The 24233-nt window shown below is 36.0% G+C and overlaps 1 protein-coding gene across 7 annotated transcripts in view; it reads left to right on the top strand.

Annotated features, from left to right (window-relative positions):
- WWOX (WW domain containing oxidoreductase) overlaps positions 1 to 24233 on the top strand; it is a 511256-nt gene that overhangs the window by 171733 nt on the left and 315290 nt on the right. The window contains exon 9 of one of the 7 annotated variants that reach the window (XM_040570719.1): positions 19367 to 19402. The exons of the other annotated variants lie outside the window; for them this stretch is intronic. Within the exon in view, the coding sequence (XP_040426653.1) occupies positions 19367 to 19387 (21 nt within the window). The 3' untranslated portion in view covers positions 19388 to 19402. Of the gene's footprint in view, positions 1 to 19366; positions 19403 to 24233 lie in introns of those variants that run through there. 7 annotated transcript variants of the gene reach the window in all.

The following is a 24233-nucleotide window of genomic DNA, read 5'->3' as shown; positions in this document are numbered from 1 at the left end:
CTATCTTTGAGCCCCTCCCTGCCTTCAAAAGCTATTACGTGACCTCCACATCTCGCTTAGACTCCATGTATTACCATTAGAAGACATCCACACTGGGAAATCACTCTGTTCCTGTTTTTGATTAATATTTTATCAGCCACAAGAGGAAATGGTATTCTTTAGCAACACTAATAAGTAATTGAGCAGATGAGATGCCCCTGCTACTTTGAAAAAGTGGTATGTAGAAGCTGTAAAAGAAGATCTTTAGATATGACTTAAGATAATACAAGTTAAAAAAAGACCAAGCCCAGGAGGTGCTGTCTGCAGTGAACAATCAGTAACACTATCAGCAAAAAATGAATAGTAATCAAGTCATTGTTAGAAATAGGTTGTCAAAAACATGGCAAAGTATATCTTATTCAAATTTGTGTTCAGAACATGTTTTCACGGAAGCAGTTGATTCACTGAGTTTAAATATATTTCAGAGAGAGACAAAGAAAACCTCATACAGTAGTGAAAACTAATAGTTGCTAAATAAAGAAGTTGTTTAAGGGCTTTTTCAGATGCTGGTTGGAAACATCAACAAATATTTACAACAAGCTTTTTAAATGCTTATTAGCTACTCTAGACTTATGTGTTATGAACTGAAGAAAATGGTATGAGCAATTGTCTTTTCAGTAAATAATGCACTTGACAAGTCTCTTGGCATGCCTGTCTGTTTTGCTGGCTCAGACAGAAAAGTCTTCTTTTAATGATTTATTTAATGTTACTGTATTTTCCTAAGTCACTTTTTCATGAATGGAAAAGCTAAATTTGGGAAACCCTGTCACATCATTGGCTCATAAAAGTTGTATTAATCAATATGCTTAGGAGGAAACACATGTGCCTGTGATGAACTGTATTTTCTCAGGGTGGGTGAAGTGAACATACTTGAAAAAGATGTCTTAGACCTCTAATATTCACTGTTTCTTCCCACTTACCTCAACAGGAATCAGAGACTTTATACTCGTTTTGGGAAGGATATTGTTAGCAGTAGAGTCATGTTGGTGCAGTGATTTAAGATCTTTGTGATGTAGTAATAATTTTATTTTAAAACTATATAGGAAATTTCTAGGCATTTGATATTACTGTCTAAGATACTATTGGTGCAGTCCTATGGATATGTATAAGCAGGTGTTACTTTTAAAGCTTAAATTATAAACCAATGACAATTTCTGTTACCCCCAAAACAGAAGAGGAAGGATGTATCATGCACAAACAGTAAATCCAGTAGTCCTTGTGGTTTTGTGAACACTTCTGCCTAAAGAATGCATAAGAATTTAGTTATTTTGAATTTTTACTTCTACGGGACTTAACAGAGATCACAAATGGGAAATACAACATAATAGATTTACTATCTATTTATATTAATTAAATAACACATAAAATATGAAGAGTTTTAAAATAAAATGAGGAATTACTATTACTTTATTCCCCAAAGTGAGAGAGATGTGAGTATGTTTGGGCGTGTGGGAACTACTCTGTATCTTAATGCTAGGATTAATGCTAAAATGGACTTGATGAATTAATCATAGGATTTAATTTACCAGAATTATTTTTTTGGCATTGAGCCTCTGTAATTAGCATCTTAAATGCAAGTGTTTTTGGTGATCTTTATGACAGTCAAAGCAAAACCTTCTGCCATTAATTCCTTGAGAATTGTTTAATATAATTTAATAGGCAAAAACTAATTTTCCAACTAGATTTGAAAATGAAATGGGTTCATATAATGTGATGAGTAATAATGGCCTCCTTGCTTGTAAGTTGGTCACATTTCTGTAAGCTCACTGGATTTAACATTCATACTGAAAGCTTTGGTGAAGAACTTGGACAAGAGTAAAGGGTTCGTTTTCCATTTTCTTCCACACGTTCGATATATTAATGGCATGTATTTTTTATTCAAACACAATCATAAACACAGAATCACAGAATCGAAGGGGTTGGAAGGGACCTCGAAAGATCATCGGGTCCAACCCCTCTGCCAAAGCAGGCTCCTTAGAGCAGGCTGCCCAGGTAGGCATCCAGACGTGCCTTGAATATCTCCAGAGAGGGAGACTCCACAACCTCCCTGGGCAGCCTGTTCCAGTGCTCTGTCACCCTCACCGTGAAGAAGTTCTTTCGCATGCTGGTGCAGAACTTCCTGTGCTCTATCTTGTGGCCATTTCCCCTTGTCCTATCCCCACAAACCTCTGAGAAGAGGTTGGCCAAATCCCTCTGTCTCCCACACCTCAGGTATTTATACACATTGATAAGATCCCCTCTCAGTCTTCTCTTCTCCAGGCTGAACAGACCCAGGTCTCGCAGCCTTTTCTCATAGGGAAGATGCTCCAGGCCCCATATCATGTTTGTGGCCCTCCGCTGGACAACACAATGCATCTTGACTGCACAGAACCCAGGAATTAGGTATGTTTCAGACTACGTCTCAGATACCAAGCTGTCTCCTAAAGCTAGGTTCAAAACAGGAAAGCAGTCAGCAGAGTATTCTACTATTTATCAGGTTGATTCCTTGAATTCAAATTTTTTAAAATATGACCACATGACTCTTTATATTCTCTTAGAATGTTTTTATTTAAGAACATTTGTGCAGATTGAAGCAGTTCCTTGAATACCTGAATTATGTGAATGGAGGCCTTGAGTGCTGAACCCCCCTTTTATATTGCTTTGCTCCACTGCTGCTTCTCTTTACTGAGCTAAGCTGTATTTATTCTCAGCTGTTTGAAGAGTACTGGCAGAACAGAATGATATGCTCTGTCTCTCTACCAACTTTCCTCCCTATTAAGCTAATTTTCCTATAACTGTGGTAATTAGAAAAGGGCTTTGATCACAAATTCAGTCCTGCTCAGAGATCAGAAACTAAACAAGTTGTGCTTGAACTTGGGGATTAGTGTGAGTCCCTCATATATAAATGGCACACTGCGTTTCTTTACCCCGTCTCTCACAAGCATGTGAGAGCTCTGACTTGCAAACCCTTACTCTGAGACTGCAGTAATTTCATTAGCCAAAAGTGTAATTACATTATGAGAAGAAACAGCAGTCTCAGATTTCATGACCTCCTCTGTTTTCTCCCTAGTGTGTCATAATCTAGATAAGTCTAGATTTAGTTTTGGGTTTATTTATATATTTAAAAATAATGCGATCTCTTGCAGCCATGAACTGTGTATGATGAAGAAAATGAATCAAGATAACTCCTGAGTTCAATGTTTGTGCTTCTTTCAAACAGAATCTTTTGTTTTGTTTTGTTTTGCTACACCTTAACTATTATGTTCGTAACAATTGCAGGAAGGAGAATTAGCAAGAACAATAGATGGAAAAAGAATTATACTTCTCATTGTTATGAGAGAGAACTGATTAGTTGTAGTTAATTGGCGTGTTTCTTGAGTAGTAACTATTCTACCCTGTGGGGCTGTGCACCAAACTACCACCAGTGTCAGGTCTCCACGTGACATTTATGGAGTATATTCCAGGTACTTTCTTCTTTTCTTTTAAAAGTTTTAAAATCTTTTATTCCCTTTGAATATAATGTCATTTTACAGTGAAATACACAAGTATTTACTTTCATTGCCATGTTCTTACATATTATAAATATCATGAAATAAATGATATTTTTAATATTCATTCCTTAACATCTGTTGTAGGTGCATAATCTTAGGGTTTTTATAAGCATCCAAAAGGTGTCAAAAGTATTTGTCTGTAAGCTAGAGTTTGGACATCAGTCTGGCATAATGACTATACTTCTTATTATTCTCTAAACAGCAGGGTTTTTATTCAAATGAAATTTGGCTCAGATTTGGAAATTTCCAGATAATCTGTAATTGATACTGAAGTCTCTGGGAATTGTACTTAATTCCAAAATGTTCAGTAACTGCTCGTGAAAGCTGGAGTATGTTATGGGTTACTGTGGGCCACCTTCTAATACCGTTATCATACAGAATGACTCTCCTCCCACAGTGCCACTGTCTAAAATTGAGATTCTATCTGAGATTATGTTTTTGGTAAATACATCAATTTGTCTATAACATGCATATAAATATATATGCAGACCATGACCTTAGTTGCATTATTAAAAAATATGTAAATATAAAACTTAAAATATATGTATTAAATATATATTTTAGTTTAAATTTTCTTACATAAAAAAAAAGCCTGTGTTTGCATTCTAGAGAATTAGAAATCAGAGATAAAATAGTACCAATGCTCCCACTTCCTGTTAATTACTAATGAAAAGTACTATGAAAATACAAAAGCAAAACAAGTTTTAATGTGTTATCCCCAGCTTGCAGCTGAACTGGCGATGGCTGTGACTGCCTGCCACTTACAGGCAGGCTTGGTTGGGTCAGTACTTGCTTTGGAGGCCTTCCATGGCAACATCCACATTTATTGCATGTTGCTAAAATGATTTTATCCAAATTTAGTACCATACCTGTGCTGTGACCTAATGCCAGGTCCTGAATGATGTCTGATATAAGACCAAGGTTTTGGCTTCCTGCATGGGTTATTATTCGTCTGTTTTCAAGAGCAGGGTTATCAGTTCCACATTCTAGCCAAAATCTAATTTTAGTTTATTCAGTGTAATCTGCCATTTTTTTCTCCTGAAGCTTTGGCTGGAGTAGATACTCTTAATTTCAGAAGCCAGACTTCATTATGTTGTTGAAAGCTTAAAAAACTTCTCCTTACTTTTGCTCATCACAGACTACTGCATTTGAGATAAAAATTGGCTGAATAAGTGAGTTCTGGGCAATGGTCTGACAGATAGAGAAGCTCTGCATTCTGGTTATGCTTTATGCTTGTTTGATGAAGAATGGGACCATTCTTGATAGATTGCATTTTTTAATTGGTCTCACATGATAAGAAAATACAGATATTCCACCTTACTATTTTTCAAATCTGAATTTAAAAGCACAAGTTCTTATATACTTGCCTATAGTGACAGGATTCATTAATCTATTAAAAATATTTTTTGTTTCATCTCCAAAATAGTGCATTGACTTGCAAGTATGGACTTAAGTGTGTGCACCAATGCTGTGACTGCACCATTGTAATGAAGATGAAATGACTGTAATGATGACCTTTCTGTGCCTTTGTCTATACCATGCCCTTCTCTTTAACTGAACACCTTTCAAATGAACATGTTCTGAACTCTTGAACTGTTCATTCTGTTCACTGAGTTTATTGCTCAATCTGCAGTTTATCATTATGTGTCTCCAAAGACTTTGTGTTTCCTTATATTTGACATCTAGACGGAATTTTTCATAACCTCTTACTAGTCATAAATTGGATTGTTAGGGGATTAAGTTAATCTTGTTTCTTTATACTAGACTCAGATTTTTAAAGCCCTAATTTAGAGGAGTTTTATTTGTTGCTCTCCAATCTGCAAGAATGGAAAAAACCTTTATACCATAAGATTCTGTATTGCTGGAATTATTTATTTCTGCTCATTTTGAGGCGAATTGTACCTAAGAGGTATACTTGAAAAGTTGTTTTGTCATGTTTTTCCCACATTACTATTTATTCCTTTCTATCTAAATAGCAGCTCTTGAAAATGACCCAAAGCAGTGCATCATCAGATAAGTAGTGTGTCAGTGAATAGACTCTAGGAGAATGTGTACTTTTCTTGTTCCATTGGGAAGGGAAATAGGAAAAAATGACTTACCACTTGCAGAAAACTGTTATGGTGTGTAAGTCATTTCTTAGCTTTTGCTTGCTTTATCAGAAGGTACTAGTCCGTAAAATTTATTTACTTCTTAATAACCAATTAACAGCTCGTATTAAAAAGGGAAGAGGTGAGACAAAACCCCACGTTTTTTGAGTGCGTTGGAGTTTTTTGTTGTCTGGTAGTAATGTAGCGGGTGATCTTTTTTATTTAATTATTTGAAGGAAGCTTTTGCAAGAAAATTAAATATTATATAGTTCAAACCTTGAAAAAAAATAAATAAAAAATAATATAAAATAATCTAAAATACATAATATAAAAATATCCCCAGAATAGAGCTGTTCTTTGCTAAGGTTATGGTGGCAAAATCCTCAAAATACCTTTAATAGTAAAGTATCTAGGTGCATATCTGTTAGTTCTAGCAGTAAAGGCAGTTCAGAAGACGAAGCAAACATAACACAAGGCACTTAAAGCTAAAATGGTGTATTGCTTAAATATAATGCTTATTTTTAAACCACATAAATTTATTTATTGAAGAAATAAACATTTTTAGCCTTCTTTCTCGAAAAGTTCAGAATTGTCAGACTGGTTACAGAAGATGAAAAATCTTGAGGAGTTCCTTGACCTCTTTTATTATCCTTCTGTCCCTAAACTCCATCAATGACTTGAACTCTGACACCGAGAATGGTGAGGTGCAATTCTTCATTCCAATGTCATAAAACCCAGCATTCTACTCTGGGCATTTCATTATTTCTCCTCATTCAAGTGTAGTTAATGTCAGCGAGTATCAGACATAAAGGGTGAGACTTTCACTTTCTCAAGTGAAACTTTGGAACAATTTTAATGATATTTGACTAATGTTCTGCTAAATTTCGTCTGGTTTATTTATTTATTTATGGATTATTTCAATGTCACCCACATCAACCCAAAAACCTTTAAATATAATTTGTTCTACTTCACATCATGAAAATTATAATTTCAATAGCAAATACTTTTGCACATGTGCAGATACATAGTTATTAAAAAATAGTAAAGAATAGGATTGCTTTAGGAAACCAGTATTGGCAGCTGTGAAAGGGGGGCACGAAGCAGAGAACAAATGAAGTGACTAGCTGAGGATAAGAAAATGTCCCATGAATATCAGAAACCACCTCAGCCTCTGTTTTAGGCCAGTACTTCCAACAAGGAACTGTGTGAGCAGAAGACCATGGCACTTTGTCTTCCTGCCTATTTGATGCTCTGTTAAGGTAGAGAAAGATATTACTTGCTGATATGTTATATACTTCATTTTTAAATGATCATAAATTGTTGCCGGCACTTAATAAGCGTAGGTTTACAGTGTGAAGGAAAAGTGAATATACCAAGCCAGTAGAACAGTTATGGAAGAGGAAATATTACTGTACAAAGGAGGACTGAAAACAGTAGAATTGCTTATCTGTGAAGCAGCTGATAGGTTGGGGCATTAGGATGATTTCCAGAACAATAAATGGTGGAGCGACTATAATTTTAAATCTTCCACCTACAGTTCTACCCCTACAAAAATTGAGAAATGCAGATTTAAAACTGCTCAAAAGAAAAAAAAAGCTCAAAAGGTCTCTTTGCTTGTGGAACTGCTGACCATATTTAAAGGCAAGCATTTAGTACATTCATAAATAAATACTGATAACAAAAATATACCAAGTAATGCAAAATATGTACTAAAGCTTCTTTTCGATAAATAGTCCTTCAGCTGAATACCACACGACGCTTTGTAGAGCTTCAAGAACTAGAGACTTTCAGAGAAAATACTGTTTATAACAGATTAGACCAGTGGTTGAGTCCTTACGAGAATTCCTATCCTTCTCTATTTTTGTTTGTTTACATCAGGGAAAAACACTGTGTTTATTTTGGATATGTAAACTTGTTAATTTTCTTGCTGCACTTTTCCATCAGCCAAGCTGATGATAGCATTTTATGACTGTATTTCTCAAAAATCATGTTTCCTAAAGACACTTATGTTTCACTTCTAAATACTGTAGAGACTTCTCATATTACTAATATGAAACTAGGTGGCATCAAGGCAGCGTTCACTCTTTCCAAAGCAGTTTACCACTGTGACATTAATTTATAATACTCAACACTGCGGAAGGTTTCATCAAACTAAGAGTTTAGTTTTGCTTTGTTACAACCAATGGTGGGTGTTCACAGAATATGTTTTTATTTAACCCTTCAAAGAGTTTTCAGGAAATAGCAGCTAGCATGTGGTGAAATAATAGAGACATTGCTAAAATTTTAAATGATTTATACAGAGCATTATAGTTCATAGATTTTGAATTATGCTACATTTTATTAACGGTTTCTCTTTGTTCTTGCAAATGACATTCTCCTTGGTCTTATGAAACTACACGTGGCCAGAAAGGGATGCAGTGGAGCTAATAAGGGTCCTGTCTTAACTTGCAAAAGATTAAGCAAATTCTTTGAAAGATATGATGGGTTTACAGCGAAGACTGAGTTGGAAGAAGTTGGAAAGAACATGAAGAAATGTCTCTCCTTTAATTGGTGGGCACATCAGCTCTGCCATGCTCTTTCTACCCTGTAGCAACAAGTTGCATAGAATTGCTCTTTGATATTTTGGGATTTCGTTTGTGACTAGTCATTAAAATATGGTATGTCTTCTTAATGTCTGGCAAAAGAGGAAATACAGCACTTAGTAGGCAGTAACCACTGGTGTGATGGTTACAAGGAAAGTCTCTTCAGATTCCCTTGTAGGAGGCTCAGCATTAGAAGAGGAAAAAAACTATGAGGAAAAAGTATAAACCTTTTTTTTTTTTTTTCTTGTTTATATTCTCTTATAACACCCTTTGGTGGTGCCACAGAAAAGTCTCTGATATGCTTGCCCTCAAAAATCATCTAAGAAAGAGAGTTACAGTTGTCCACTGTGGTGTCCACTATGGACACGCGTAACTGTACAGATGATTTATTCCCTATATTTTTTGGAAATTTAACTGAAAGGCCTTAGTTAAGGGCTTTGTCTTCCCTATTGCTATTTACACTCTAAAAGATAATTCAGCACATCTGTGATTCACATACCTTAGTTAAGTGTGTGAAACAAAGGAGGATGAATATGGCTCGCTTTTTAGACTGTACACTATCAGAGATTTGGATTAGGGGATCTGATTTCTTGGCTCCGTCCTTAACCACTTGGCGTCCCTTCATTTTCTTCATTGCTGAGGACAGCTGTCGACATACTTGGTTTCTTGGTTTTAATGCAGTCATTACATACATGGAGTTCTTTCCTCCAGAACAAGAATCTCAAACATCTAATGCAACTTCTGTGTTTTTGTTTTTAATCAAGTATCCCATTTGTTACTGACATGACTTGGACAAGGCTTTTTCAATAGCTCAGTGAACAATGGCAAACTTTCCTGTGGGCAATATATGGAGAACCAGTAATGTATAAAATGCCTGTCTGGGTGGCTGTACTGACACATTGTGTCTGTAGTTGTTACAGGTGTAGGCAGTACTTAGAGCTCAGGTGGCAGCAGACAGAAAATTACATCAAATTAATCTGTAAAATACAGTTGCATTTAGTGCAACCTTACGTACACTGAGACGCTTAAAGCATGCTTTGAATCATGTAATCTCTACTACTTTTACCCAGTTATGTCACTGATTTTGTAACAAGACTTGGGCAACAGGGCAAATGTGTGTGCTGCCTCCTTTCAAGCTTTTGTTTTGTTCTGATTTTACAAAGTAAAGTAATATTTCATAAGTGGTGAATTGGCAGCTGGGGAATTTTAAGCTTCCTTGTATTAAAAACAATCAAATAAAGAAAAACAACCAAGCAAAAACAGAAAGAAAAAAAAAGTGAGAAAGTGATGTAGAGAGAGGAAAAAAGAAAGTACTATGTGGCAAGGAGTAACTAGCTCAAATTGTATGGTCTGAGTTATGCAGCAGGTCATATTAGATGGTCACAAAGAGCCCCTTTTGGCTGTAACAACTATAAATTTTCGAAGCATAGTGCAGGCTTCCCAGCACTGCAATTTCATCCTGACCTGAAGGGGTGAAAGGGTGAAGTTTCCATGCCCATTCACTGCCTCTCCAGCAGCCTGTGCCTGCCTGGCTTCTGAGCTGTGAAAAGCTGGCTGGCAGGAGCTGGCCTGAGACCACAACTCATTTCACAGAAGCAAAATTACATCTGCTGTATGATAATTACTTCTGGTCGCTAGCCACTCATGGTGTACTCAAGCTAATAACATGGAGGAAGAGGGCTCTGTTGCAGTACTGGTCCTGTGAGCTGTTTCTTCCAGTTGTTCATTTTTATTATATTGAAATAATGTATTTGGGCAGAATTTTCAGTATTTCACTCCTTACAGTGTTCTCTTGTTTCCAGTTATTGAAAAACTCATATTGCTACAGGTGTGTTCTTCTCATCTATTGTTTCTTTGTGTTTTCCTGGCCATGCCGAAAATCAGTCCATTAGCTTAGTTCTGTGCTGTTACTCGTTTCAAGAAAAAGATCCTGGATTTCACCTCTGCGTGTCCTGCTGATCATTCTGTCACATTTTCTGGTTTGCTGGTGTTTAGCCAACACTTAAACAGTTTGGACAGAAGGACTTTTTCAGAAGGGAAAGGGTTTTGCTCCTTTAAACATCTCACTCCCATATGTGAAATTGTATATAGCGGCCAAATCATAGCTTAACAGTCTGAAATACTAGCTTGCTGGAAGCTGTAGGAATGATGTCTTTAATGCCATCCAGAGATGCTGTTCTAAAAGAGAAATCCCACACTCAAAGTGTTAACACTTTTTTGCCTCTTTGTGACATAGAATTTGGGGAAAAATAAGCAGAAGCTAGGGCTTAGGATCCCGTTTAACAGTTTTTGATGTGTTTAAGCCATGACTTGCCTGCTGGCTTGACTTTAGTACTGAGAAGATGTATAAGTAAAAGTGAAGGTTAGAGACATTGTTCAGGAGAAAGCTAGTGTCTGACAGGTTGGTCCTAGGTTTGTAGCCCTTTCTCCAAGTCTGCAAACAAAATCTGTATGTCATTCAGGCGTTGGCTTGGTTTGTCTTTCATGGAGCTTGGTGAGGTTACGGTCTCTACTGGCAGTCTGGCAGCTTGGTCAATTACGTATTTTTTTCAACCAAATTATTTTGTGTAATAACTATAATGTTAATGGAACTATATGTTATGGTTGAGTTAAGATTTGTCAGTTTGAAAATAAACGTCTTGGCTTCATTTCGACATTTGCCTTTCAGCATCAGTCCGTTAACCTGTCACACACTATAATTTCATTAAAAACATCATTTAATTGTAAGTTAATGTACAGCTATCTTTTATAGGAGTGCTTTACATAGTGTCTGGATAATTTCAATACAAATTTTCAACTGATATGATTCCAATAATATGAAACACTAAATGCCCTCTAAACCCCTGTTTATGAATTCAATACTGAGAAATAAGATGCATCAGCCACATTACTGTGGCACTATAACAAGGAGAGAGTTTTTCAAATTTTAATAAAAGGAAAGAATAATGACCTAGGTATATATTTGTATATCTCTGTGTGTCTATTACCTACAGCATTGAGATGTACTTCATATGTAATTGAGAGAAGTTTCCATTATTAAAAGAAGGACAATGCAGTCAGTGTAAGCTCTATATGACTGAAGAAAGAATTAAAACCTACATGGTAATAGCTTTAGTGCTAGTCACAAGGAGACATGTACTTTATATATGAAATATATAAAGCTTATTTCAAAATAAATTCTGGGTAACATTCAACCTGACCGACTCTTTGGAAGCTGTGTTGATATATTCGTTCAATTCGCTTGCACTCAAAAGCTTTTAAACAGAATATCACTATTTTTATTTTATTCATGGTAATGTAATTCCTGCCTTTAATCTCTTCAGGGTTTCACTTTAAGTCATGATATGCAGTTCAGGGGAATTTGGATCATCCATTAATCATAGTATCTGTACTTTTGCGTGTCTATGCTTCTCCATCTCTTAAATCAGTCACTTGGCAGCAGCAGAGATCTGGGGATAGTCCAAGATGGTTGACTAAAGAGGCCTTACTTATTAAACTAGTTTCCTGTGAGAGTATGTGTGGATTTATGTAATGCATGGCATGCTGAAAAGAAAGCGATAGAAATATTAGCATAATCACTAAATATGATCCTTTTAGAGTTGCTGCTGGAAACATAGGCGTGGATAAGTATATTGAATGGTGACGTGTTTAGTAGAATAATTAGCTAAAAACACCTGGGCTAATACAAAAAAAAAAAAAGAGACAAAATGATGTAGTCAAGTATTCTCTTGTAATTAATTTTTTTCTGTGAATCTGCATTCACCAAGGGACTGAATTAAGGTTTCATAAACAGTCTAGATTTGGTATTTTCTAAAGTTTAAGGAGTTTGTTTTATTTCTTCATTATTTAATAGATGCTAGGAAGATGGAGGGAAGGTTGAAAACCTTACAGAGTTGTTAGTAGATTCTGGATTCTTTCCTTTGAAGTACTAACACTGTCCTTTGAGCTAAGCTAATTACTTCTAACAGTAATCATGGGTTGCTTCTTTCTCAACACACCACTAAGTTGTGGGTAGTGACATATTTACATTTATTTTGTAAATTTTTGTGAAATTCGAACAGTGCTGACACTGGTGTATTCTGTACAGGTTTTGAAATAAAGTGATGTGCCTTATCCTTTTTGATTTCTTTTCCCTCCAAAGTCTGATTTCTTTTTCTAAGACCTCTCTGATTTTTTCCTTTTTGTTTGCCCTATCCTCTGTGAAATCCTGTGTTTCCCACCCCAAGTTATCCCTTTCAGCTTCAGTCTTTTACACATTTTGTTCCACTCTTCTTTCCCTTTTTGTTGTAGTTCTGGTTTTCTTTCATTCTATCTCTTTCTTGCTTAGCCAAAGCTCTAATTTCCTGCATTTAGAGGGGGGGGGAGAGGGCTTTTCCATACTCTCCATGTGGTCACTAGGATGCAGACTGCACCAAGCAGCTAGATGTTTTGTTCCTCCAACTTTGGACTGCCGTTGGTGACTTATAAGGTCACTCTCTGCCTTAGAGACTTGGATGTTTCCCAGAAAACACTTGTAAGATTTTTTTAAACTTCTGAAAATAATGTATTTTTCCCTTGTTGGCTTTTTGGAAATTATGAAAGCACATTGCTGAAACTTTCCCACATAAGTTGTGTCCCACAGACAGCTGTAATAGGAAACTTCAGTGAGAAAAATCAGAACTTGCTGAAGTTATGAGCAACTATACTGAAGCCTTGAAATGGGAAGTGTCAAACATCCTGAACTGGAGACCATTTCACCATCAACTCAATAAGTAACAACTTTTAATTTACGAGATGGACAAAAATTATAATATCAAATCTTCAGTCCTGCAGATCAATTTTTGACTTTTCTGGGTTACTGACTGTGAAAACATTTGAGCATGTGCTGTGTTATTTTTCTGAAAGAATAGTTGGAACTAAATATATGTATTTTTAAAAGCAGAAGAGAAATAATCAGTTTTCATTTCTGTGTTCAGCCCTTTAACTAAAACAGTATGTGGTGTTTTAGCAGTCAGATTTCTAACTGAATTGAAGTTTCTAATGTTTGAGCTCAGTTTATGCTGTTGAGAACAAAAAATTACTTGAAGAATAACCATCTATCATGCTCTGTGATCTTTATGCACTGAAACAGACCTAGTGGCTGAAGTGCTGTATTCTTCTTGATATTAAATGAAAAATGTGCTTTCTACCATGATTTTAGTGAAAGCAGATGAGGCCATGGAGGCACAATGGGAATGACTGTGAAAGAGATGAAGATCCCTATTAATTTTGGTAACAAAGCTGTATGTAAATTTTGCTTTTCATTAATTCAGAATTAGTTTAACCCCACTTGTACAAAGGTTACAGTTTTCTTCTATTTAGACGAACAACTTCCTACTGTAAATTGTGATGTGATTTATATGAATCTACCTACTGTCATAAAGGCTCCCCCAAAAGAATATGCATCTTCTAAATATTCTCAATCATAATAAATAAGAACTTTTAAAGTAGTTGTAAATACAGTGGTATATTATATAAAGTTTACTATTGGATAAATTCATGTAAAATATTTACTATCAGTCAAACAAGGAAATTAGCTTCTCTGTTTTTTTTTTTTTTATGTCATTAATAGCACCCACATAAGTCTACCCACCAGTAAAAGGTAGGCTTCAGATATCAAGCATACACAGCACAGTTACAAAATACACCTGCTGAGAGTGGCTAATTAGCACAATTTATAATGGTGGCACATACAAACATAGCGTTTGTATTCGTTTTTATACACTGAACACACACAGTCACATTTTGCTGTTTGCTCAAGACCAGTGACAGAGCACATGGTGTTTTGGAGTGCAGGTTTCTGGGTTGGACCAAGTTAATTTCAAATTGGCAGGGAAAGGTTGTACATTTGTTTTGCATTAGTGCAAATTGGACAGTTGTGTGTGTATAAGTGACTTTCATTGGATATAAGACCATGTATACTTCTTTAAGTTATGCTAGTGTTTATACTGGATGAAATTTAAATTGTGCAAAAATCTGATGGGGTTAGTGAAGGAGACAGAGCCTGACTCTCCTCCATGGTGTTTGGTGACAGGACAAGAGGAAATGGACACAAATTGAAATAACTGGAAATTCCACTTAAATTAAAACCAAAACAAACCCTTTTCACTCTGAGGGCAGTCAAACACTGGAACAGGTTGTCTAGGCAGGTTGTGGAGTCTCTGTCCTAGGAACTACTGAAAACCCAGCTGGGCACGGTCCTGAGCCTGTTCCAGCTGACCCTGCTCTGAGCAGTGAGGAATAGGTGATCGCCAGAGGTCTCTTCTGACCTCAGCTGTTCTGTGACACTGGGAAACTTGGAAAGTGGTATATATACAACATTTACAAACATATTACTTAATGTAATACAGTATCTAACATATCTAACATATTACAATATTGGTGTTGCTTGTGGCAACACCAATAACAGGTTGACTTCAACTGCTTATTTAGTCATCCTCCGAAGAATCCTGTACTCTACTAAATCAATGAATTTATGAAATATTATTTTTCTCAGTTAACCTCTCCTCACAGTTATTGCTTGTTTACTGGCAGTTTTGTACAGTCATCATACAGCTTTAGTGGCACAAATTGTACAATATTTCTAAAAACATTCACTTTTTGACTGGGGGCAAGTGCCTGGGAATCAGCAGTGGCAGATACTGTCTCCTGAGAGATCAGGATAACACTGGTAAGAAACCATGCATTAACGAGAAGTGCAGATTTCAGTAAGCAAATAATTTGTATACATGATTAAAGATGTATTGTATTAATAACTGCCTTAAAAGGAACATTTCTCATATTTCAATTTAGTTGCAATGAATTGAAGTATCAATTGTGAAAACCATTGCTATTGGATTTGAAATAACCATCTATTTTAGATAATCTGGGATTAGCCAAAGGCTAAATTTACAGATATACTCTGTGACCTTGGTCAAGTCAGTATTCCCAGGATAAAACCGTGGGGGTATTTACTTAAGTTCTCTGAGTGTTGTTAAGAACAGTTCAAAGAAGCTTAATGAACCTCAGCTCCTGCATTTATGTTCACTGTCATAAAAGGTTCATAAATAGGCCCAGCTTGTATCCAAGAGAGTTTAGGATGTAGAAAGCTAGATAAATTTGATATATTTCTTCACTTGGAGACCTGGAATGCTTTTTTTTTTTTTCATTTTTTCTTTTTTTCCCAGATCTCGTGCAGCTTTCCTAGTTTGAAAGGTCAAGGTTAAACTACTTTGTCAGAACCAGTTATCAGCTAAAATTCCAAAATCCTTAGTCGTGTTTCACATTTAAAGAGTAGTGCTCATCTTTGATATATTTCTAAAATATGAACAAGTGAATTTGTTTGAACTCCCAGTATTTTGTTACATATATTACAATAGCATTCCAATTAGTTATTTATTTTTGATGTATTCAGCATGCGATGTTGAATTTTAAAAAGTGATTTTTGATTTTTAGAACTGCCATCACTAAATGTCATTGTGCTGTAGGAAAGATGATGTATGGGAACACTTGTTGCTGCATGTGATTTCTTGGATTGGCACTGAACCAGTTTTTACTGTGTTGTAAATATTTTTTTCAAAACACAGCCACATTTCTCTGTGGTCTTTTAGAGAAATGGTGTAACTCAACATATTTGTATTTATAATTTGACAACCCTGAAAACATTAGGCATCAGAGATATTAAATAAGAGAAGAGACATTTGGAGATGTTTTCATAATTTTTCCTGACAGCATTATAATCAAGCCAAATCTACAAGTATCTTAGTATTATAGATTTTTATTGCAATGAAGAGTCAAGAAAGAGAAATATGACATTCTGTTATTATTGACTACAATGCAGAGAAAAGAAATAAATGATGTCTTGTGAGGGGATCCATTATGGACCTTTTTTTTTCTTTCTAAGTCAAGCATATGAATATATGATGACACATTACTGTACATTCAAGTGAAAAATGAAAGAAGGTGGCGATGGGAAGCCATTTTGAATAATGCCAATAATTTTTATTTTTTATTCCACTATATAAGGTAGCATTGAATTGTACCTTATATTTCATATTATTTACGATAGGATATTTTTTATTTGGAAATAGTTTGTTTATGAGGTACGGAGAACTAGGATGGCAAAATAACAGAAAAAATATTCAGCAGCACAAGTCCATGAGCCAGAGGTCCAGCTAAACCATGGCTATTAATCATCACCGTCCATTATTTACTGAGGATTCATTCATTGTTCCATAAAGGTATCTAGAGGGTCAATTAGAAACAACAGACAGGATTTTTCAAAGACACAGGAGGGTCAATTAGGCCCTCCTTGTAATTTTCTGCTTTAACAGCAAATGCCAGCCTATACTGCAACATATACAGTGGAGTTTAGAATTAAATAGCGTGGGGATTTTTGTTGTTGTTGTTTTTAAGCTGTTACTTTGCAGCCAGTATGGATTGGAATATTATCAGTCCTTGATTAAAACAAAAGAAAAATTTTATCACTACAATTGATGAGAAGCACAGATTTGTCTTTTAGAGCCAGAGTAATGAAAGTGACCCAGAAATACCTAGGATGGAACAGTCTGTACTTATCATAGTAGTGAATCATTTCTCTGAAGGTAGGACCAGACACAAGTAATATTGCTAAATACTACTGTTAAAAATTTAAAAGCATTTGATGCAAAATTATGTTTGTAATTATTTTTGCATCAACTGTTTGCTTAAAGCTCAGAATTAATAATAGATGTGAGATCTTAATATAAACTATGGTTACATTCATTCATGCAGAGACAGTTCTTTCAGAACAGAAAGTAGAAAATAAAATTAAAATACATAAACACATGTTAAATACATAGGCATATGTACTTGTACACACACACACACCAAAACTCTTCCAAAGTAGCAGGAGATTGGTTTCACTGGCTTATGCCTTATCTAGGGAAAGAATTTATATTAAGACAGTCCAGAAAAAGTGCTAGTTTGTTTTGTCTTGATGTAGCACCAGCTCTTCAACAGATTTAAGGCCACCTATGAACATGGGTGCTGTACATGTAGCTATACTGAAGTTCTTTCTTTCAGACTCATTTTGAGTCTATTTTTTCATGAGAAATGGTTGGCATGCTCTTCTGTGTAGGTCTGAAAATCTCGTCTATTTTTCTTCTCTAAACTTTTATTGGATTACATTGCCACTGTTTTTAATGCTTCTTAAGGTCTTTATTAACTGCAAGCAGCCTCTATGACTATGGTGTGTTAGTCTTGTAAAGATTTTTATCTTTACAAATGGGTTTTTTGGAGTGTCTGAGTATTTGATGGTCTCCTGTGAGAGTAAATCTCAGAGTGTGCTACATCAGTTTGATCCTCGTCGTCCTCTGAAACCCTCTATTCTCTGCAGGGTTTCAGCAGAGAGTTCTAACTAATGACTTAGGGCCAAATTCTGCCCTTAGATGCGGGCATATAATTCTCATTGATTCCAGAGGGACTTCTATGAGCATATCAGAGAGAACAATTTTGTTCTTAGTGTGTGAAATTATAGCACAAACGGACAAAAGAGTCTCATGCACATTCATCTTAGTGACCCCAAGCTTACAGGAACGCGATACTAATCCACCCGCTTTTCTTTTTGCTCCGTTTGTGCTGTTTCTTGCAGATCACCCCAATTCTTCAGCTGTCACCTGAATCTACATTTTTTATATTATTTTGTCTTCAGAAGTTTGCTATTGTGTTTTGGAGAAATTAGTGACACGGAAATTAATGTTTAAATAGCATAAGTAACAAAGACACTTGTAAAAGATCTTTTTTTTTTTTTCTTTGGGAAATTATGGTACAAGAACAATCTTGTTCATATTCTGTAGGGAATTTGTTTGCAAAGACTGAAGACAAAGATAGATGTGTGAGTGCATGTCTGTAAAATGGTTTCATACATGCACAGAGAGAAGAGAGGAGGGCTTGCATCATGCTTTTCCTCTGTGACAATATGACGTGATGAAGCATTTTGTCTATATGCAAACAGGACAGATATCTTCTTGAATTATTCAGTCTCTATTTATACTCTCAGGTTTTACATTCAGCATTCACTCCTTTGGATTCTTTGGATTTGCTTATCATCCACTGTTTGTATTCAGGACCTATACGTAAAGAAAATCATCTATTTGCATTATCATTGTGGGAATTTGTCTCATGGCTAAAAACTTGGGGTTGGAGGTTTGTATTTCTTGAGCTGATTGCTTACTAGACCTTGGCCAATTTGGATTTGCCTTTTACAAGGCCATGTCGTGATAGGACAAAGGGTAAATGTTTTAAACGGAAAGAGGTCTAAGAAATTCTGTGATGTGAAATTGGCGTGTTGTTGCTCACCAAAATCAAATTATTGTATATGTATCTGAGGAATCCCAGACATCTTCAGCATATATAGAATTAACTGTATTATATGCCATATTTTCAATTTAATAACTTTAATTTCCTAGTGTGATGCCATTCGTGTTCTTAGTTTCAAGCATCTGACTAAGGCAAACCTTTGAGGTTTTGCTCCCATCTCAACTTTCTAAAAGACATTTGTGTTCTGTAGCAAAAGTCCTATTGTTTTTATCTCCCTCAATGATTATAGTGTCCACTTCAGTTTGGGATTCTGCACAGGATAAGTTGGAATTTTGTATGTTGCAATTTTGCTAGAAATGCAGCAGTCTTCATGTAGTGAATTGTATTGTTTATAAAAAAATCCTGTTGTAAAGTTGTCTGATAAGTCTTCAGAAAGTTAAGTGATATGAGTTTTATTTCTGAAACTACTCATGGAATCACCATGATTGTCTGGGGAAAACTAATTTATAATTCCGAGCATTTAATTTATATATCACTTTGCCAAAGCTTTCTTTAAAATCTATTTTCTAATATGAATTAGAAGAATTGGCCAAATTATTATTATTTTTTTAACCTGCAACTGAAGTTGAACACATAATCCACCATGATTTATGTTTACATAATGTTCTGTTTTCATGTTTGTGTAATATCTACAGGCAGATAGTCGTTTTCTCCAGCTGGTTCATTAATTATATTTATTGGATGGATGTCTTTTTGTCTTTTGTTATTGTATTGTAACTTAAATATTGATCCCTATTATATGAAATTCTCAGTCTTTGCTATTCAATTACAGTTGGTCAGAAAAACCACATGACAGTCTGAATTCAAACAAGAGGGTTGCACATGCAAACTGTCATCGAGGAACACTCGCTAATACCACTGGGACGTCACTACTCACTTGCTCTATTATGGAGTTTTATAACTTCTGTATGACTGCAACCTCTCCCTTCCCAGTTTTTAAGGACAGTATTGGTATTCTTGGAATTTTTCTTTAACAGATGTCAAATTAAAAAAAAAAAAAAAAAAAGATCAGTGTATGGTGGTTTTTAAAGTAGGTTGATGCAGGAAGATGGCTAGCAGCTCAGCACAGGGATTAGGTTGCAGTGGAAGAAATAAGGAAAAGGTCCCAGAAGCAGATCACAGACAAGAACAGAAATGATAATGAGCTGCTTTGCACAAGTGCCACTTTGAACATGTGCAATGAGGAAAGTTTTTGTTTGCATCTTTGTCTGAATTGCATTTGGTATAGGGTGAATTTTGCACAGGTCATATTTTCTAATGGTGAATTGGAAAATGCAAGTCTGTGCAAACTGAAGGTGAGCTGGAAATGGAATTTGATTGTTGAGGGAAAGATCTATCCAGCATACCTCTTCTAAACGTTGCTTCATATCTATGTGCCTCTTTGGGCTATTTGTAAAGAAAAGACAGTCGTGTTTACTCATAGTTTTGTAATGCTCTGAATTTCACAAAGGATAGCACACTGAGTAAGAGGGAAGAATTACCATTCATCCAAGTTTTCAAATGAAAATAATAAAGATACATGGGAATGGTTAACTCCTGGTTAGTTTGTGTGATAGGCACGGTTGTGTTCATCACTGCTGTTTATTTTCCATTTCTCTATGAAATACTCAGTTCTAAAAGAAAGGTAATGTGAAGTATGACTGTGTTTTATAACTACATTACAAGAAATAAAATCCTGATTAAGTAATTAAGTAAAAATAATGATCTTCCTTGTGCTGAAATGATTTTGTCTCTCCCAAGGCTTTTTGTATTATGCCTCATATCTGCAGGGAGGTGTTGGGCTGATGCGCCTGCACTTTTTGGCTGCCTGGGTCATGTTCTTGTTCCTTAGAGCCAGGTATTTGATTTGCTTCCTTGAAAAAGAAACATTGCACAACAGTTACATCAGAGCTAAAAATGTGCAGAGAAAGAGAAAACAGTTTTTAACTGCTACATTAAACCTTTGTATCCACTGAATTGCCCTTCACCAACTATGCACATCACTGAAATCCTTCATAAACACTTTTCTGTGGTCAGATTCAGCCACTCTTCCTTGAGCTGAGAAGTACCATATGCTTCAGGTAACCTCTCGAAAGCAGTTGCCAGTGGGACTACTTTTGTAAATGCTCACCAGCGTGAGCAAAGGTTACACAATCTCGCCCGTGGTGAATAATAATGTCAAAGAGCCATTAACAGTGTGGAGTGACAAAGTGTGGAGAGATCCATCAGCTCATCCTGTGTTTAATGAAACAGAAATGAACATCGTATTGCCCTTGTTTTCTGTCAGATTTTCCAGGTCTCCATGAGGCTTATTAATCTTTGGGTGTAATGGAAAATGTGTTGCTATGTTACATACTACAGCAGCCTTTGCGCTCAAAGGATTGAAGGCATTATTAGTCTTTGTCTTATTTACATACTGTACTTGGGTGCGTGCTAGCAAAGCTGCACTTAGAGCACAGTGGAGAGTGCAGTTAGAAAATGTTTGTGGATTTCTGAAGTGTGTACTAATGCATCTGACCAGATGGCTGCGTGGTAAGTCATTTCAACCTGAAGTAATGATCAGAAGCCCTTTTGAGAAACACTGACAGCATGTGGCACAGACCTTGGAAATTTCCTGGTAAGAAAAATACCAAATAGGAGGAGTTCCTTGATATTTTAGTGCACCCCAAAAATATATGATTCCACATTTCTGAACTCCTGAAATTGGCTCCCAAACCTGCAATTCTGTCCAAAAATTAGTTGTTAATCTACGAGATTGCCTTGTTTATGTGCTTAGTGCAAGTACAGCAGAAGAGAACTTCTGGACTCTCAGAAACAAGAGGTAGAAAATTAATGGGTAAATGGCGTTACTGTTAGGTACTGAATTCAATAAATGTCTTAAATTTTCTCTATTTATATTTTTTTTTAAGGCCCAGTTTTGAATAAGCTCTGGCAAAAACAATACTTGTGTTTACATTTTAGATCTAGTTATTATTGTCATTCTCTCTTAGCTAGAAAAAAAAAAAAAAAAGGAAAGCTGTTATTCCTATTAGTTAAGAACCCCCCTGGCTCTCATAGACAGATGAGTAGTCTGAGTTGGACCACATGTAGTACACACCATTGCAGTGGGACTGCTGTGCCTTATTTTCAGCATGTATGGCCCATTACACTTACAGGGTCTTTGTACAAATTGAGCCTCACAAGTGGCCAGAAAGCATTGCAAAATGATGCTTCTCATAGAATATACATCACATGAATTCTGTTCTATATTTTAACAGTAATAAATATATATTTATATAAATATATATTTTTTTAAGAATTATTAACCTAGTGACATTGCAACTTTTTCAACTTGTGCAGCTCTGGATATTCATAAGATTAAACAGAAATATCGTGTGTTTATTAAAAGCAGTGGAAATATTTGCCTTTGGAATATTCATTATGTAAGCAACGATTTTTCTCTTTTTTGGCCTTTTATTTTACAGCAGACTTTGTTTATCAGCAATGTGTGTGTTGATACAGGTTTCATAAAGAATTAGCTGTGTGTAGACATTGCAGCCGTACTTTTCAAATGTTTCTGAAGTTGTGTAGATTCGGTTAGAGCCTGCTCGAGGCTTCCGAACAGTGCTGACAAAAAGCAAGACTGTGTGATGAAACTTTGCTTCTGCCCCAGCAAAGGACAGGTGGAGAGAAGGGCTCAGGCTGGGATGAGAGTTGCACAGCACTGGGCTTTCTTGCTGTGCCGGTATGTGCTGGGTCCTCCACCAACTCTCCCTGCCTGATACATCCACCGCCACTTCTCCAAGATCCTCTGCCCCACATATCCTCATGCAATGTCAGCAGCAGAAGTGATGGCTTTGGAGTGCTGCAGATGGGTGGCAGAAACAAGGTTTCGGTGGCCTCAGCTGCCTGCTGCCGCAGGCAGTCATGTAGTTTGCCCATGCCTGGAGTTGGCCAGGATGCTGCTTCTGGAGGATGCTTTATTTTTTTCTGCCTGGAGTTCTCTTGCTTTCTTTTAGCATGCAGTACGATTATGAAGTAATTTGCATAACATGTACACTTTGCCAGATTTTGAAAATTGCCATGTTTGAAAAGGATTTTCTGCCATTCACAGTACTACACTGATTAATCACAATTAGGGACAAAATACAGAACTTTTACTAAGCTTCCAGTGAGCGGGAAAATTAGCACTTCTTGCAGTAATGAGAGTAATTCTGTTAGAGAGAATTCCCATTTAAAATGTGCTTTTGTGCCATTTTCAAAAGTAAGTTTCACACTTTTGAAAATGCTTTTATAGCTGTATGCAAGTCACCTAAAAGTACATTGCCGTTACGTATGCATACTGACAGCATCCTGTTAGGAGTGATGTGCTTCAAAGTTTTTTGGACATCTTTGCATCTCCCTCAACCTTTATTTATTTTGACCAGAGGGAGTATAAATGCAAGCTGCAGGACAGTGCAATTCTTTCCTTTCCCAGTGATAGAAGAACTGATGGCAAGGCTGGAAGCAATTGGATGTATTTAAGGAGGACAGTAAATTATTCTAGGGTAGAAGGAACCACCATATTTTCAGTGACCCCAGAACTATTCACACATCAGAGGTAGGTTGTCAGATAAATACTCCCAGGTTACTAGCAGGGCAGGGAATCGCTTTCATCCTCTTGTCACGCTGGCTATTCAGTTATTCCCTACAAAATTGAATACAAAATGACATCTTAGCTGCTTTCTTAAGCTCACAATTTCTGTCTTGCAGCCCACCTCTCCCAGAAAAGTCTCTAAATGGCTGTGCGAAAATAGCTTTTTGTAGCAACAGGACTGCATTTTGTCCTGTTTTATCTCGTATGGAGTAACTACTAATTGAGAAATAAACTAAGTAAGAATGACCCTTTTGGCTGGTGATTGTGGCTTTTACCTGGGAAGTGGGCCACTGGGGTTTCACTACCTGCTTCAGTGAAAGTTTAATTACGTACAGAAAGTGGAATTGTATCAAGGAGGGAAGCGAGCCCCCAACCACAGCATAGCTGTCAACCAGCGATGGGCAATGCGCTCCAATCCCCCCAGGCAGAGAGGGGAATTAAACCAGGTTACTCCTACATCACAAGTAGGAGGAAGATGTCTCTTCAACAGAATTGTGAACTTAACCTTCTTTTTTTTCTGCTGCTTTTCTATACGAGAGTTCAAACCAGAAAGTTTTGTTGTGAATTATGAAGTATTTCTTTTCCAACAAATTAAATGTTATTAGGAAAATATTTCATCATTTAAAAAGAAAGTTGAAGATTTTTAAAAAAGTAGTGTAATGAAAAGCAACATTATATTTGATTTTCATTTGGCAGCTAAAAGAATTGCCTTATGCTTCTAATATTGCCTGTGAATTTAGGTATAGATAGTTTGTACTTTATAATTCATATTCTGTGTAATGCTAACACATCATATTACTTAAAATGTAAATTTATTTATAAATACATATATATAATATATCTTTATATTAGTATATGTTAGATTTTAGATTGATGTAAAATATATAGAAGTCTTGTGACAATACATTCTTAAAAATTACTAACAGATTTCTATTGAGCTGTACCAGAGGTAGCAACCTCTTAGGAGTTTCCCTTTTCTTCATCATTGTCTCTATCCTTCTTAGTGTTAAAAGCCTAGGTTTTCTCCATTCTTTTTAAAAAAATA

This window comes from Cygnus olor, chromosome 12, assembly GCF_009769625.2.
Source record: "Cygnus olor isolate bCygOlo1 chromosome 12, bCygOlo1.pri.v2, whole genome shotgun sequence".
Taxonomy (NCBI): Eukaryota; Metazoa; Chordata; class Aves; order Anseriformes; family Anatidae; genus Cygnus; species Cygnus olor.
Note: the sequence above shows the minus strand (reverse complement) of the source record. Positions and strands in the feature narration are given on the sequence as shown.